Source organism: Atta colombica, unplaced genomic scaffold (assembly GCF_001594045.1).
Source record: "Atta colombica isolate Treedump-2 unplaced genomic scaffold, Acol1.0 scaffold12, whole genome shotgun sequence".
In the NCBI taxonomy this organism is placed as follows: Eukaryota; Metazoa; Arthropoda; class Insecta; order Hymenoptera; family Formicidae; genus Atta; species Atta colombica.
The window spans coordinates 2,641,023-2,658,165 of NW_017259206.1; the positions used below are offsets into that span (position 1 = coordinate 2,641,023).

General features: G+C 30.7%; 5 protein-coding genes across 6 annotated transcripts in view; 2 read left to right on the top strand and 3 right to left on the bottom strand.

Moving 5' to 3' along the window:
* The first annotated feature begins 1,318 nt into the window (after positions 1-1,318).
* LOC108694268 (biogenesis of lysosome-related organelles complex 1 subunit 5) lies at positions 1,319-2,764 on the top strand. Its single transcript, XM_018203646.1, has 4 exons — positions 1,319-1,395; positions 1,524-1,606; positions 2,267-2,455; positions 2,532-2,764. The coding sequence occupies exons 1-4, from the start codon at positions 1,344-1,346 to the stop codon at positions 2,697-2,699; spliced, it is 492 nt and encodes a 163-aa protein (XP_018059135.1). The 5' UTR covers positions 1,319-1,343; the 3' UTR covers positions 2,700-2,764.
* LOC108694266 (transmembrane protein 199) lies at positions 2,734-3,940 on the top strand. Its single transcript, XM_018203644.1, has 2 exons — positions 2,734-3,238; positions 3,335-3,940. Exons 1-2 carry the CDS (start codon positions 2,809-2,811, stop codon positions 3,577-3,579), a joined length of 675 nt encoding a protein of 224 aa, XP_018059133.1. The 5' UTR covers positions 2,734-2,808; the 3' UTR covers positions 3,580-3,940.
* Positions 3,941-4,086: 146 nt separating this feature from the next.
* On the bottom strand, positions 4,087-6,654 carry LOC108694267 (chromatin accessibility complex protein 1-like). Its single transcript, XM_018203645.1, has 2 exons — positions 6,442-6,654; positions 4,087-4,598 (listed from the first exon to the last, which is right to left on the bottom strand). The coding sequence occupies exons 1-2, from the start codon at positions 6,574-6,576 to the stop codon at positions 4,197-4,199; spliced, it is 537 nt and encodes a 178-aa protein (XP_018059134.1). The 5' UTR covers positions 6,577-6,654; the 3' UTR covers positions 4,087-4,196.
* Positions 6,655-9,823: 3,169 nt separating this feature from the next.
* Positions 9,824-11,898, bottom strand: LOC108694358 (protein unc-50 homolog). Its single transcript, XM_018203785.1, has 6 exons — positions 11,676-11,898; positions 11,300-11,451; positions 11,041-11,227; positions 10,301-10,434; positions 10,128-10,229; positions 9,824-10,043 (listed from the first exon to the last, which is right to left on the bottom strand). Exons 1-6 carry the CDS (start codon positions 11,765-11,767, stop codon positions 9,907-9,909), a joined length of 804 nt encoding a protein of 267 aa, XP_018059274.1. The 5' UTR covers positions 11,768-11,898; the 3' UTR covers positions 9,824-9,906.
* A 981-nt stretch (positions 11,899-12,879) lies between these two features.
* The window catches only part of LOC108694277 (inner nuclear membrane protein Man1), a 7,259-nt gene continuing 2,995 nt past the window's right edge, over positions 12,880-17,143 (bottom strand). Inside the window, exons 5-11 of one of the 2 annotated variants that reach the window (XM_018203661.1) lie at positions 16,216-16,436; positions 16,024-16,152; positions 15,820-15,949; positions 15,125-15,380; positions 14,825-15,046; positions 14,560-14,744; positions 12,880-13,261 (exon numbers count right to left, since the gene is read on the bottom strand). In XM_018203661.1, coding sequence (XP_018059150.1) covers positions 13,110-13,261; positions 14,560-14,744; positions 14,825-15,046; positions 15,125-15,380; positions 15,820-15,949; positions 16,024-16,152; positions 16,216-16,436 — 1,295 coding nt within the window. In that variant the 3' untranslated portion in view covers positions 12,880-13,109. Of the gene's footprint in view, positions 13,262-14,559; positions 14,745-14,824; positions 15,047-15,124; positions 15,393-15,819; positions 15,950-16,023; positions 16,153-16,215; positions 16,437-17,143 lie in introns of both variants that reach the window. The other variant, XM_018203660.1, reaches the window with a different exon arrangement.

The following is a 17,143-nucleotide window of genomic DNA, read 5'->3' on the forward strand; positions in this document are numbered from 1 at the left end:
TGTTTACATAATAGCATAAAACAGAAAACGTACGCTTATTTGCATATAATAATTTTCTCTCTGTATATGTAGTAGAGTTACGAGAGAACTGAAATTATATTATATATTTGAATTAATATTAAAAATACAAAATTTTATAGTTTTAAAACGATATACTTTTTGTATGGGAAATTCGGCTTCCTGCAAAAAAGACTTTGCACTGTTTCTTTTTTAGAAAAATGCATTTATAATTTTATTCCTAAAATCTCTTCATCTTTAACTGAAGTATTCAAACATTTTAAAAAGACATTCCACCTCGCTATTAGTCGATCCAATCTTTTTCGTGTTAAATAACAAAATATTAATTCTATCAAAATAAATTTATTAAAATGTACAATAATAAAATTAGAATTTAATTATTAAGATATAATTATAAGTACTCACAAAATAGATATTGCTTAATAAATTAATTATCAAATTTAACTAATTGGAGCTTAACCGAGAAGTCTCCCATTATATTATTAAATTATTAAATTATATTTTGCACACTCCGAACGAGAATGTACAAGGAAAAATAACAAAGAATACATAATAAAATAATTAATATTACTAAATTACCAAAATTAATATACTAATATTACGAAACTATCAAAATTAATGTTACTATCTAATTATAACAATAAAATAATTGCGTTTTTTCTGTTTTATCTTTTCAGTATTGAAAGAAGAAATTCTATTGTTTTCTCTTTTCCGTGATCGCGGTTTAGTAGTGCAATCACGTGACCGGTGTATCTGCGCAACGTGTCGTTTCTTCTAGTCCGACATATGCTCATTTGTACCAATTATGGATTAATTTTAGGACCTCTTTCATCAATCCCGATTAACGCTAATCGATGAGTTAACTCAATCACCACGATTGCCAATGTGAGAGATAAACACAAAGAAGGAAGAGATAGAAGACATTCTGATACATTAAATTACTATTGGCATTTTGCGAGTTGATCGTAGATTAATTTAATCAGAAGTTGGTGAAAGAGATCCTTAATCTCGGTTTAATTTTTTTATTCTTCATTTTTTTCTAATTCCAAGGATTAGAAAAAGAAAAATAAATTAAACCAATTAATCCACATTGGTAGAAATAGTGTATAGGAACACTAAGGATGCATTCGGGAAGACACTATCAGTACTATTTGTGTCATTCTATCTTCATTGTTTATTAGACATAAAACAAAGACAGATGACACAAATAGCGCTGATTGCGCGATTCTCGAATGCAGCCTAGGTAGAAACAGGCCAGTTTAGTACAGTTTAGTAGTACAGCCAATCACGTGACAGGTATATTGGTATATACATTGCCGTCTGACATGTCACGTGTCGTCTATTCTACTGACATCGACATGGCATCCGTCATCAAAGGTGCGGCATTTACGGTATCGTTCTAAAACGCATGAAAATGCTTGCACGTATACTTGAAGGACGATATACATAACGCACTTAACATTAGGCATTAGCACACTATCATTGAATCATACGCGTTTCCGCAGACACGGGCGAGATCTGGGGTAGATTGTTCGACCATCGTCCGTTCATCCAGGGGGAGGTCACGTTCTTCCTGCGAGAATTTCAGGTGAGCTCCTGCTGCTCGCGAACTTGGCATTAGCAACGTTATCTCGGCACTATCATCATGCCGATTAAACAAATTGAAATTTAAGTAGAGATATTTGGTCGAAATATAATTTAAATGCGTGGACATAACCTACAAATTGTGAAGACTCAATTGTAAACAAAAATGCTAATGAAAATTATGATTGCTCTTGTCTGCATGATAAAACGTTTTAATATTCTTTTTTAAAAAGCTTTTTTTAGTTGTCAATTTATAAATCTTTAAAATTTATTTTTATCTTAATCAGTATTTGTGGGCTCAGTGTGTATTTGCAAACTCAGTTTTTGTTTATATTGTAAAAAATTGTTATATTCGCAACCTTACATAATTTTACATCGCATCATCTTAGTCCTTGAATTTTGATCTTAAAGATGAAAAAAAATATTCACTTATATAAATTTTAAACAAAAATATATTAATTTAAAGTATACTGGACCTAATAATACCAATTAAGAAAATTTTCAGAGCAAATATCAATTAATTTAAATTTATATCATCAGTATTGTTTGTATTATAGAAATTATTGTATATCAAGCATTTAAATATTAATATATATATATTTAAATGTACACAGTAATAAGTTTTCAATACAGAATGATTCTACAAGATTGCATCCGTTATTAGGAAAAAAGATCTGACAGGGAGGTAGAACGTCTATTTAAAATATTAGAGTACACAACAGAATTGAAGGAGAGTCAGTTGGATCGCACTGAGCAACTTGGCGATTGTCATTTACCTAGTCTCAAGGCAAATGTCGATGTCGCGCTGAGTATGTGCAACCGTGTTTTACAGAGGGAGGAAAATTTCGATAGTGTATGCCAGCTTTTGTATTTTTTATTTACCTCTCGTGACACAAGAAATGATAAATTCATATAGAAACTTTTTATAGGATAACATTTTGAGTGAGAACAGATTACTTAGGAAAAAGGAGTGGGAGAAATTCATAAATGATATGAGCAATAAGTGTGAAAAGGTGGACCAGACTTTCCAGGAGAAAGAAAACGAAATACAGGAGTTCTATGTTGACTTGGAAAAGAAATTGCATATTATGCCATAACAATTATTTTTTAGTCTATCCGTGCATTACCTCTTCTAGAGTATTTCAGCGTTTAATAAAGACCTAATTATTTCTTTAAGATAGAGTGTATTAAATTTATTTAGTAGATATGCCACTAGAGTCGATTGTAGATCCTACTGTAATGATAAAACCATCTAAGAAATTGACAGATTTCATCTTATACGATGTAAAAGACACAGATGGTGCACCGGATGGCATCACGTCCTTGCACAGCAAATCGAAAAAATTCAAAAAAAAGAAGATTGCAAATGCCACGTTAAAAATCGAGGACCTCAGATGGCTGAACAAGTATCTGAAAGAGAACAGAAAAACTGCAACGAAAAAAATCTACTTGCACGAACTTTTCGATGATTCCGATGTAATATTACCGACGCCAAAGGAGACGCCACGAAATCCAGAATTGGAAGCCAGAATACAAAAATTAGCGGCGCAACAAAACAATAGAGAATATCAGGCAATGACGAAAAGTATCGATTCTTCGCGGAAATTCCTACCGGAAGACAGTGTCGCGTATCAAAGTAAAAAAAATATTTTTATATAATAATATTCTTAATCTATAAAAATGTCTATAAAAAAACCAATTTAATGTAGGTTTCTAATATTTTATTTTGCAGTGAAGCAGATAAACAAACAACTGATCGCCGTCGCGCAATTTATATTTTCTGTGATAGCTGGCTTCGCTTTTGGTTTCATTGGAGTAGAACTCATAGTCGAGGACTTAGATTTCGGGTTTAGATTACTCCTAGGTATAATTTGCGCGCTAATCATAGCATTGGCAGAGATCTATTTTTTAGCTTTAAAGTTAAATGAGTATGGTTTCGATGTCACATCCAAATCGACAAAATCACATCAAGATTAATGTTCCAACTTTTCCAGCTCAGTCGTTCCATTAATGAATATATATTATAGTAAAAATAATCTTAAAATGCTAATATAAAGCAATACGCAAGCTACTTTTGCTAACTTTGTATTGTACAAAAATTTTTTAAATGTACATCGCTCGCCTATGATTATATAATACAACATTCTTAAAGACCAAATAAAATGAGATATTATGACATCATTGATTTATTATTAAATAAAAATCAATTTTAATTTTAAAATATGATAAAACATGATTATAAATAAATATTAAGAAATATTGATCTGATTAACATAATTGTGTACATGAATTAATGTCATGAGATATATATGTACAAAAATATATGCGAAAAGAAGTATGTGTAAAAAGATCTTAATAAGTGTACTTCCATATTCGATTCTGAGTATATAAAAATACAATAATATTTTTTTTCTAAGATAAATTCTCATGATCCATTTACAAATTTTGTGCCATTTGGCTGCATTTATTTATTCTGCAATATAGACGCACGATTTTGGTACTAGATAAACCTTATTGATCTGGGACAGTTCGTAAAAAAATAAACCAAAATTTGTTAAATAATCAAAGTCTGTTGGAAGCAGAAATCTACGAATTCATCTCTTATTCTCTTCACTGTCACTTTTCACACTGCTTTCACTTTTGTCACTGTCTGAATGACAAGCACCATTCTCCTTGGTTTCACTCTCCTGTTCACTACTCGACGAGTTCCCATTATCTCCCTTTGTTTCATCGCTATCCGAACAGGAGTCTGTGTCAGAGTCACTGTCGCTGTCTGAATCAGAACTGCTCTCCGAGGAACTGCTGCTGTTGGACGGTTCTTTGGCCGCCATCATTTCCTTGAATTGCCGGACTGTGATCTTTCTAGGCATTATTTCTCGCAGGAATTCTAGTGTGTCGTTGGTCTGTACTACCTCTGCCAGGTGTTTATAATCCAGTGAAGGTCCCTTGTTGCTTTGCATGTGTGCTTCCTCTGTCAGGTAATGTATGAAGAGTTCCTGTGTGTAAAGTGTTTTACAGAGTATTGAATGCTAAATTAATAAGGTCTAATAGTAATCAATTCATAGAGCCTATGGCATACAAAAGACTTAAGCAGTAAGCGAAAACTAATCACAATAGAAACCATTAGATAATACTTAAACTATAGCAAATTCAGATTTGGTTATTTTGATTTGGTTATTGTTTAAGTTTTTTGCATATTACAGTTTTAAAGGCGAGAAATAAATGAAATTATTAATCTCACTTAAAAAAATTAATATTTATTCTGTTATGTTAATGTGAATATGATTGTTGTGTTGATGTGAATAATATAGCATAAATATATTGATGACGCAAAGATTCTTCCCAGCGCCTAGTTGCCATAAGTAGAATTAGCTTAAATCAGACAGCGTACTTTACATGTAACAGCCCATTAAAATTAGTAAATAATGCATTGCAAAAACATGTTATTACTTTTTGTTGTGTATAATGATTCTGTTCATGTTGCATAAAATCCCCAAATATTTTTGCTTAAAATGAGATAGATATTTGAAAAGAGAGAAAGCGAAGATGCTGAGTACAAAAAATGCAAACAACGTAAATAGGGCCAATGTAAAACTTACACTAATCCAAAAATGTCTTGATTATTTCCTCAAAGAGCTTAATTTAAAAAAAAAAGTGAGAGATTGCTTTAAAAATAGACAAACTAACTTCGCAATATATACGCATTTGTTTAAAGCATTTTACATCTCAAGACTATTTTTCAGAAAGCAAATTAAAAAAAATTAATAATAAAAATTGTCTGTTACACCTATATTTCGTCTGCTGATATTCTTTTGAAATATTTTTATTTGAATAGTAATATACAAAAATATCTTTGCATGTTCTTCCAAGTTGTTATATTACTGTTATAGACTGCTTTTTAAACTTCTAATTGATTTTAATTTAGAGTTAAAAAGGCAAGTTGTTTCCAATGCCTGTACCCTCTCAAAATATTCTTCAGCAGTTTTGAAATGACATCACCTAAAAAATGCCAAATAAAAGCTAGATTATATCGAGTTAAATTGGGGGCTGAAAGGCAAAGATTTGTATGTATCATTTATTTATCTTAGATAAAGAACTCATTTGCAACTATGCATCAATATTGTAAGTTTTTTTTATTTGAAAAAAGTACTAAAATGTATCCCTGTTGTTTCAAGTAAATGTAACAATCGAATTCAGAAATACAGTCACTAATGCCAGTAGTATTTAAACTTTGAAAACTTATTACTCAAAAAAATTCTTATTAAAAAAGAATTTCTAACCCTTTTAAAAATGTCTCAAAATCAATTACAAGAATATGCAATAAAAAATGTTGGTTTATTAAGAAATTTTAAATAACCTTGATTTGACCTAAGGACACCTTAAAGTCAGCCGAGGTTATCATCTTTTTTTTTCTTTATAATAACTCTATAATAACTAATAGCTAAGCAACTTTTGTTTGAAACATTTTTGTCTTAAACTTAAGAATTTTTAGATATTCTAATGAATGGCACTATGGTAACTTTTTATTCATCTTTTTTACCAACAGAAATGACTAATCCAATATTTAAAACTTCTTCACCCTCATGAGTCTCACAAAGCCTTCTGTTGCTTTTATTGCATTTATGAATAACGTTTAAAAAATAAATATAAAAAGTCGTTCAACTTGACATAAGATAATTTACAATTTTGTCTGCTTTACTCTAGTAAAGCACTAGTTGCAAATCTTGTCACTAAAAACGCTCGGGAAATCTTTGCGTCGCCAATTGATCATTATTTATTTAATAAATTAATGAATCGTGGATCTTCTTTAGGAAAGTCCTCTCTAACCTCTAATCTTACCGTGGCTTTTGTGACCAAATACAAACCGTCCTGACCGACGGTATCGACGCTAGGCGAGCTCTTCATAATTGTCTTTACTCTCGAGATCGGCAGACGCAGCTCTTTCAGCTTCACGGAAGAATTTTGCGTGCTCATTGCGCACACTTATTCTTGCCTTCTATTTTATTTATGTACAAAAAACAGCTGAACAAAAACAGCCGCATAAAACTGACATCAATTCCCACCAAATTCTATGATTTAAAGTGCAGCGATTAGTTCGGCGATGCTCCCTTGCGCTGCAGGTGGCGCTAGTTTCATTATGGAACATGAACTAAGAAGCAATAGAAAAGAAATCGACTTAATTTCTTCAATACCATGGTTATATTCGGTTTGCACGCTTACACGCTTTAAGCGCTTATAAACATTGCTTACATTGGATGTTTTCCAACATATACATAGGTAACACAGTGTAACACTGTGTCTTACACAAAGTGTTTCAACTATAACCAAGTGTGTTACATTGCTCGACAGAGTAAAAAGTTAAGTACGAGCGTGTAAAATATGTCAATGTTATCAACTTTTCAAAAAATTATTTGGTAGCCGTACTTATTTTGCAATAAAACCTTCAAAAATCATCAATTCGGAAAAAAATTATAATTTAAATCTAAATAAAAATCATAAATTTATTATTGATATGCTAATATGATTATAAGAATAGAATGGAAAACTGCAAAATGCATTCTGATATTACATTACGAAATTAAATTGCATTCCAACAAGTACTTTACACAGTAGAACACAGTCAATTCGCTTTGGCGGTGTAAGCACTCAGGGTACATTCAGCGCGATGACAAACGTTTTTAAAGCGTTTTTTAACTGGTCAGTTCATAAAATTCTTTCTTCTAATTGGTCCACCAAATGCTTCAAAGTATTTATAGCGAGACTTTAACCACAGCTTCAGAGATGCATTCATAATGTCATCCATGATATACTCACAAATGCTTATTTCATCGAGATAGGACAGCATAAGCGCAAATAAGCGCTTATTGGCTAAAAAACGTGAACATGTTCGATTCTAACCATAGTAGGTTAAATCCATGCATGCTTTGTCAAAGCTTAAACACAATAGGCATAAGTAACAGAGAAAAATGAGTCCTCCAATTAGAGCTCTGATATGTAAGTTCGATATTATATCCCAGAGCTCTGATTGGACAGCTCGTTGTTCTCTGTTCTTTGTGCCTATGTCTATTGTGTTTAAACCTTTATGATTAGAGAAATGTTTAACGAATGTGTTGGATGCGTGAATATTTTAACACTTTCGTGATATAATTACAACGTCTACAAACGTTTCCCGATTTTGTGTTAATAAAAAAAGAACTTTGTTCATCAACAAGGAACTGAATGTTTAAATTTTCACCAACAAATAGGAAAAAGAATTTATTCATGCAAAGATGACATTAACAGATAAAATTCTAGTTAATTTAGAAAATGCACAGATTGGGAACATACTATCTTGATCAAAAAGTTTCCGGAATTCATTCAGAAAATTCAAAATACAAGTTTTATTCATCAAAAGTGATATTGTCCCCTTCAAAATATTCCCCATCGACTGCAACGCACTTATGCCAGCGCTTGATCTAGCTCTTGAAACATTTCTCGAACTCTATTGTTGATATATAGCCATCAGAGCCGTCTTTGATTTTTCCATTATCTTTCAGCTGTTAAAACGCGTTCCTAAATGGTTTTTTGACTCGATCAAAAAAAATCGCAGGGAGCCATATCAGGTGAATTCGATGGCTGTTGGATGGTATTCGTTTCGTTCTTGATCAAAAATTCACTCGTTGTTGAAAATTCAAATCTATTTTTAAAACTGTAAAAAATCGAAAATACGTGCAGAGGTAGATGTACTCAAGACGGCGTAACTTTTATAAATGTCAAGCTATGGTGATAAAATTTGATGGGAATGTCAATGATAGATGTGGCAACCTAACCAAAAAAACAGAACTCAAATCAGCTGACTCAGAGCATCACCTGATAATTTCGGGAACTTTTTGATCAAGGTGGTATACACGATATTTTTAACTTCCGATAAAGTACGATTTGAATGCACCTTCGGTAGAAGAAAACATGAGATTATAAGACAAAAAAAGGTTACATTGAAAAAAATTTATAAAATTGTAATAATTTGTTTAAATAGTACCAATGGGACATTTGCTTACAATAAATAAATATTTATTTTAAGAAATAATATTTAAATCAAAGTATTACTTTTTATTGAATAAATTTTTATTCGCTATAAGCAAATGTCTCATTGACACTATTTTAAACAGATATTTATTAAAATTTCGTAAATTTTTATTTTTAATATATAGAAAGCGAATTACTTACGGTCAATTATCAATTACATACCCAAGTTTAACTAAAATAAACGACTTTATTTATTTAAGATGACAAATCAAACATTAAAAACCAACGCTTATAAGCATAAGTGCTTATAGCGTGCGAGCGTGAAAACGGAATGCAGTCTGTTCTTTTTGGCTGAACTTTTGCACCAGTTCTTTCTTCTTCTTTTTTCCTCCTGGGTATCAATTATGAAACTTTTTTCCTAGGATGAAAAGTAGAAAGTGAAAAATTTCTCCATTAAGTTCAATAGTTAACATTTTCACTTTTCACTTTCTTAGAGATAAAGTTTCATAATTGATCTCTGGAGCGAAAAGGAAGAAAGATGAACTGATTCAAAAATTCTGCCAAAAAGAACAGACCTAATATCTCGTTTTTCCAACTACTATGGAAAGTGATTGGCTGTTGCAATTTTAGAGCGGTATTTGTAAAGCAATATTCGTAGATTGATCTCTTTAAGATCGTTTTAAATTTGTTGAAAAAAAATCCAATTTTATATTTAAATGAGTTCATATTTTGGGAAAACGTTTAAAATGATTTTAAATATATAAAATTAAATTATAAATATCTCTATAGGATCTAATAGACTATTACAGATCTCTAAATTGAAACACATCTCTACACTCGTATCATCGATGTTTTGTGAATTTAAGAAGCATCACAATACAATTTTCGCATAAACTTGTTGCTAAGCAGATTACATTTAAAACATGGCGATAGTTCTCTTAGGAATACAAACAAAAAAATAAATATATCATAAAAAAATCATTCTTAAAATGCAAGCAATAACGTTAAAAAAATCTTCAATATCTATTCGGAAACAGCTGTATCTCTATAATGAAATTCTTCTCTTGACATTTTGCTCCCCCGTTGCTCCATCTATTTGCCAAATAGATGGAAATATATTTGTAGAACAAAATCGTAGAATAAAGAAACAAATAAAAATGGAGAATATGAAATAAGAGCGAAAATCAAGGGGAGATTCCACAGTAGAAAGATGACATTGTTTTATCAATTCCAGAATAGAAGAAATTCTATACTGTACAACCAGTATTATTCCGACATTCATACAGATATAAGAATATTTTACAAAGCGCGATAACGGTAGAATTCTATAACTAAATAACTGATATTAATACCGGCGCATAATGTAGTAATGTATGTCAGCAGCATTATAGGTAGAGTAGACAATATCAAATGAGTTTTATGCAGTATTTCGATACCTGAAATAAGAATAACAACTTATCTAAAACAATAAAAGGAGAAGAGATAGATGGAGTTACTCAAACTTTGCGTTCTTAACTTACTTGCATAGCCGAGAAACGTTATGTAAATGTAATAACCGATAGATATAAACCAAAAAGTATTTCCAATGAATCGCCCCCAAAATGTATCATTGTTTATGAGACCTGCAAAAGTGAAATACATTAAATAATATTCGATGATGGATCTTTGATACAAAATACATGTGAAATCCAACCATTATATAGAAATAATTGTAAAATGTGAAGTATAACTAATGGAGGAAACACTGCATTTAAGTGGATGTCGAATGCATATCCCCATTCAACATCTTGTGTTCTGTCTATCCTGAGATATCGATTTGTTATAAACCTATAAATGAATATGTAGAATTAAAAATTGAAGATAAACTTGAATTAGCTTTAATTGATTAACTTTAATTTCTACTAATATGAATTAATTTTAATCTCAATTTAATTTACTCTTCATCTTTTTCTCTAATTCTTAAAATTAAAGATAAAGAATAAGTTGAATCGAGATTAAAATTAGTCTACATTCACAGACTTATATAAATAGACTGCTGACTTAATTTGATAGAAAGAGATAAACCTGATTTCGAGCTGTCTGTTTTAGTTCCCATATGTATATGTACGCATCCTGTCTATGAGTATCATGTAAATTTATCCATGTAATTTATACATGTATGAGTGAGAGAACTCAAATATGGCGCTGCCCAGCGCTGTTTTCAAACATGAAGGCGAAGTTGGCAATCTATTTATAAAAGTCTGTGTCTACATTGATAAAAATAGATATTAGAACTAGAAAAAAATAAATCAAATCAAGATTAAAGTTATAAATCTACATTGGTAGAAATGGATAAGTTGATTTTAGAGCATTAATTAATAATCTCTTTTATACAAAAAGTACAATCATAAAAAAGTAATCTTAAAAAACAACATAACTTTACAATTAGCTTACCAAAATATAGTTGCTATTAACAATCCAACAGCTAGATAATCAATGAACATCATATAAAGCAATAATTTCATGAATTGAAATATTCTTAAATTCAGCATCAATCCTAAACCAATGGTAGATATGCAGAAACAACCCATGACCAATACTAAAAATGCAGGGTCGTCTCTTGCAAAATGCGATTTTGTTTCTGCAAAAATCCAATGGAGAAATCGTAAGACTAAAATATATGCTAGTAGTATATATATCAGTAATAACCTACGTTTTCTGTTTTGGAAGTTTCTGTATACTTTTTGTGGCGCTACAAATAGATAGACCATCTGCCACATAGCAAACTCAAAATCCATCTGTTCAAACTTCAGCAATTTTCTCAGATATTTGTAGCTTTTTGTCGCCGCCCCCATACAATTATGTCTGCAATATAACAAGTTCATTCAATCAAGCCACTTTACTACGTTTTTTTTTATCTTAAAGCAAAGTGATAAACTATAGTAATAAAAAATCTAAAATGCAATATGAGATCAAATCATTTTATGAAAAGACAATAGAGTTAAATGATGGAACGGAAAGTGGATACGTTAATATTTAAGTTATAAATTACAAAAAAAAACTGAGACGAGGCATATCCGCGACGTTACCTGTAAACGATCGGCATCGGCAACGAGGACGAGAATTCTGTCGGAACGGGCGAGTGACATCGACTCGTTGGCGGCGATGTGGAATACTTCATTTTTGGTCCTTTTGACAGCTCGCACTTCGCGCAATCACTTTCGATAGATAAGCATAACCTAATAAATTAATTTTCTCGCGACGCGGTTTCAGGTTATGTTTGCGTATTATTCACTATTTTATTATGACAAGTCCAAAAATACCTACTATGAATTTACGCCCTCTCGCGGCAAATATCGAAATCACATGCTCGATAATAAACATAATAAAATGATAAAAAAAATTTTTAAATAAGTATACCGCCCTCAGTAAATTATTGTCAAATATATTAAATAATTAATAAATGTTTGCGAAATAATCTCGGGATAATTATAGATTGCAAAATTAATGTCACATTACAGTCGCGAATCTTGAAACTCGGATGGCAATATCAATTAATTCTGCAATTATCGAATTTAATATAACGTATAATTTTTTAATTTATTTTATTTTTACCATAAATGTATATTCTTTAATTTACTATAGCATAATAAATGTGTGTGCGTGTGTGAATACATATACTCTAAATCTTTTTATAATGCACGTTGATTCTTTCCGCAATTTTATTATTCTTTAAACAATAATCAACGTATTCAGTTTCCATTCTATTATTTAACTCAATGTCTTTTTACAAAGTGATTTAATCTTACCTTTAATCTTACTTTTACTGTACATTTTTATGATACATATTGTAAAAAATAATTCTTATGCGATTATAAAAAAGGATTGTTAAAATACAATCTTAAATAACTGAATCAATATTTTCATTAATGATAATGGTGTAGACATACACACAGAGATCACGCGAAAATGTATAAGAAATTGTATTCTGCCGCATTCCGCATAGATAATATGACTAATCGATTTCTCTGCATGTATGCTTCGTGTAGTAGATGCTAAATTAATCTGGATAGGCCTACAGAGAATGCAATGTACGTTATGCTTACGCATATATATTGCTACTTGAAAATACTATAAAACTCAGATGAAAAATTTTTTATAGCCCTTTAAAAGCATATTTAATTATATTAATGTTAACTGTGTGCTGTGTTGTCAATATTATAATTATTATTACTCAACTATTAAAAACACGTACGTCTTCCGTCTTGTTTCATAAAAAATACAAAGTAGAATATAATACACAAGTTAGTAAATTTAAAAGAAAATGTTCTTATAAAATAGAAATGTCTTCAATCCTACAATATGTATTTGTGCTGTACAGCACGTAGGTATGTTACGGAATAAATAAAAAAGTAGACAGATTCCACAAATTCTAATCAGCAGGATAATTGTGTGATTTTTAGCACGAGAGCTCACACTCGTCAGAATGTCCGAACAAAAATGTTTTTATTTTGCTGAATTTTTTAATTTGCTTCCGCCGGACTCTGCCAGTAGTGCGCTTGCATGGATAATCGTTGATTGTTACTTGGCTTGAGAGGCGTCACGCAGCGAGCGGCATCCGGAAATCGTTCGTGATAACGCTCTAATCTCAGGTACTTCACAGTTACTAAATTACCTGCAAAGGAAATGTAAATAAAATAAAGATAAGCGTTTCTCTAAAGAATCAATTCTTTCGCGCACCTGGGATACATTCACCACTTAATGCTTCTAATGTTCTTGGAATCACTTCATCCTTGCTACTTATAAAATATTAAACAAAGACAAATGATATTCGCCAGTGTATAAGCATCAAATGGAACACATCCCGAGGTGTGAAACAATTGCTTCTTCAGAGATTGTCCATTGAAGTACATTGCAGTATGTACATTAAAATCAATATAAAATAGCATAGTGTTGGCATAAGTTTGCAATAAGGATTATATTATTGAAAAGAAAAAATTATATATTAATATTATGGCCCGTATTCAGAATGCACTTACAATGATATTAGTGCGCTAACATGCTATAATTTACAATACGCATAGAATTTTAGAGATAAAAGCGCGTTTCGAATCGATAATAACGCATTCTGAATATGGTCTATATCTTTAAGACTTCTTCACTAATATTATGTTTCATAAGTCTCAATAATTAAGAGTTTAATGTCTATTACGGTCGAAATTGGATTTTAGGTACTTTTAAATAATTTCTATGTGAATTTATATGCTAAATATGTAGTCATTTGAACTGCGAACCGAAATGATTTTTTGAACTTATAAACGCAATTAAATTATTATAGTAATATCACAAATTAAACTGATAAGCAATTTAATAATTTAATAAATTTATTTACAGTTTTTCAGTACATTAATATCTTTCTATTAAGATGTTAAATTGAACATCAAATTATTGAATTGCTTATCAATTTATTTAGTGATATTACTATAGTAGTTTAATTGCGTTTATAAGTCCGAAAAATCATTTCGACGCGCAGTTTAAATGACACATATTTCACATAGAAATTATTTATCTAATTATTATCTAATAGTATCTAAGATTAGGCTTGTCCAATTTGAGTTGAGGAGCCAAATCGCAAAGCCATCGACGTACAAAAATTCAATGTGAGTAAGATTTTAGGAACTATGAACTATTGATAAGCGTCACTTAGATGCGTATTAACATTTTACAGTCTCCGCAATCTTACTCACATTGAATTTTTTTGCCGGACCTCAAATTGGACAGGCCTGATCTAAGATCTTCGACCATAATAAGCATTAAACTCTTACTTTTTGTGTATTCACATATACGGTCTTAATAAATCGTTTATTATTTCTCAGTAATATTAGCGAAATTCTGTGAAAACTTTTTGAGACGGTCGCCAATAGCCAGTGTTTAACTTTAGAGAATAAGAATTATAGTTTTTGTTACACATACCATCGAACCAACAACCATGTAATGCCCTGTAAGCTTTGCCAGCATCTTCCTGCGACATACATTTCATATAAACGCAACCTTCACGGCTACCAATGTCTACTCGAATGTGAAGTATCTTTACACCCTCTCCACACTTCTCTAAAATGGCATCCTGCACTCTTGTTTCCCAGTCGTCTTCAGTTTCACTATATAGTAAAAAGTGATTTAAATCACTTTTTACACATTAACCAATTTTAGATTATAGATGCATTCATGCATTACTTACATATCTGGATCAAACATGTGCCTGATTTTCAAGCAAGGTGTTGGCGAACAAGTCAAGCTATTAACTGACCCCTCCATCGTTTCGAATGCTTGTCCTTGCCAGACCTTCGGCTTCTTACCTAAGGCCGCGTTTTGCACGGGAGATTTATTCAAAGCATTATTCGGCAACCATCGCCAGACATGAAACTCTTCTCCTGCTACTTGCTGCACCTCTCTTCGAATTCTAAAAATCAAGAAAAATATCCCATTACACAACTGTAAGTAAGATATAAAACAAAGATGTACAAAAGATTTGTTTTACCTGGATTCATTTTCATCTAGAAATTTGACTGCTTTTTCCCAAAGATTAGTCATTCTTTTACGATCTTTCGGTGGAATAAGATTATCTCGCACATGATTAATAGCAAGGAAACTTTCCTGCGCGCCGGGTTGCGTAGACGCATTTTGGTGATGTGTCTCAACGATACTTATAATATCGCTAACAAGCTTAAATACTTCTCTCTCCATATTTTTCTTGTATCTTAGGTACCAAAAGTACGATTTATAAATTCCGATACCTGTTAATGAGACTGAAGATGCACAGGTACTAGTACAAATCTTTCGATACATGTAGTTCTGTTTATGCATTGCAATATCGTAAACAGATATTATTTTGCGAATTTGTAAATTTTTTGTAATGCGTATTTTTTTTATACATTCAATATCTATATGAAAGTATTTCTCGATGCACTTCAGAATATAAAAAAAGAAGTGTCTCGTTACAAAGTAATTTCAGTTTACGATATATTAAAGAAAATTATATCGGCAAAGCATAGAGAATCATTTTAAAATGCAACTACTTTACTTAAAGTATAGCTTACAGTACACCATAAAAAAGTAGTGAATAATAATCTTATGAATATATACATCATGTATTAACGGCATGCACATAGGATCTTATAACACAGAACAAGGTTCAGGAAGTTTTCTCAAATAAACAATCTGTTAGAACTTTACCGATTGCCACTATAAGAGCAGAAGAAATGATGGTAAAAATTTTGTTCTTAATAAGACATTGCATTGGCAGCACAGGATTTAAAATTGCCATTCCAATTTTTCCATTTAGACGGGCAGAAAATAATTTATCCTGTAACAATTAAAACACAAATGTATTAATAATACAAGCATTTCTAAAAAAGAGAAATAGATGAATATATTTACTAAAGTATCCAATATTTCCATGGTTGCTCCATTATCGTCATTTACATCAATAAGTGAGATACCCCATTTCGGATTCTTAATGATTAAAAATTGTGCGCTATGCAGGTCCTCCTTCACTTCAAGGCTCGTCTGGAAATGAAGAATTATCGATATATAATCGTTAAATGAAATTAATTCTAATTCTCAACCCACCACTTTCTCGCTCGTAAACATTTCCACGATATCCGCATTAGTAAAATATGGTTTCTCATTCGAATTTTCGCATATTTTAGATATTGTCTTTCTCGTTAGAATAGGTTGCAGATGTTTTAACAATTGCAACACAGATTCTATGTTTTCCTTCATTATACAATTTACTCCAGGCGCTTTAAGATCAAGAGCTCCATCGAAGAAACATTGCGGTATGTTGTTATCTATAAATACAGGTGATATGAAACTATACTAAAGCTAAATAAATCATTAATCTATATAACATTGAGAAAATTGGGAATAATTGTAAGTATGAGGCAGTTTCAAATTATATTTGTTTCAAACGAAAAACTGCCATTTTTTTAAACAATCATATAAGAAAGAAAAATAATGAAAATGAAAATGGCAATCCTTTATTTGAAAAAGTCAAAGTTTCATATGAAACTATTTTCTTCCTTGTATACAAATCAACTTTTCAAAATAAATCATATTTGTTGTATGTAGCAGATTAAAAAGAATATCTAAATGTTACAAATAATGATTAAAAATTCAATAATTCTAAAAAGTAAATACATTGAACAAAAGATACAATAAATTAAAAATCATATGTCAATTTAATCATTTTTTTATATAGCGACAAATAACTCTCACATTCTTAAACTTTAAAATTGATCTGTTCTACAAAAACTTGAATAATATTTCAATTCGATTGATATTTTTTTCCGAGCTGCACTTAAGTTTTATCTCTACATACAAATAAGCATAGTATTATTATCTAAATTAAATAATATAAAACCCGTATTCGCAAGTATAGGTGAAATAAACTGGAATATAGATGCATTGAAAGAACGGGAAAAGAGGAAATAAAATATCCAAATTAATTCAAGAGATATTTGATTTTTATTATACATGTAAATATATATATATATAT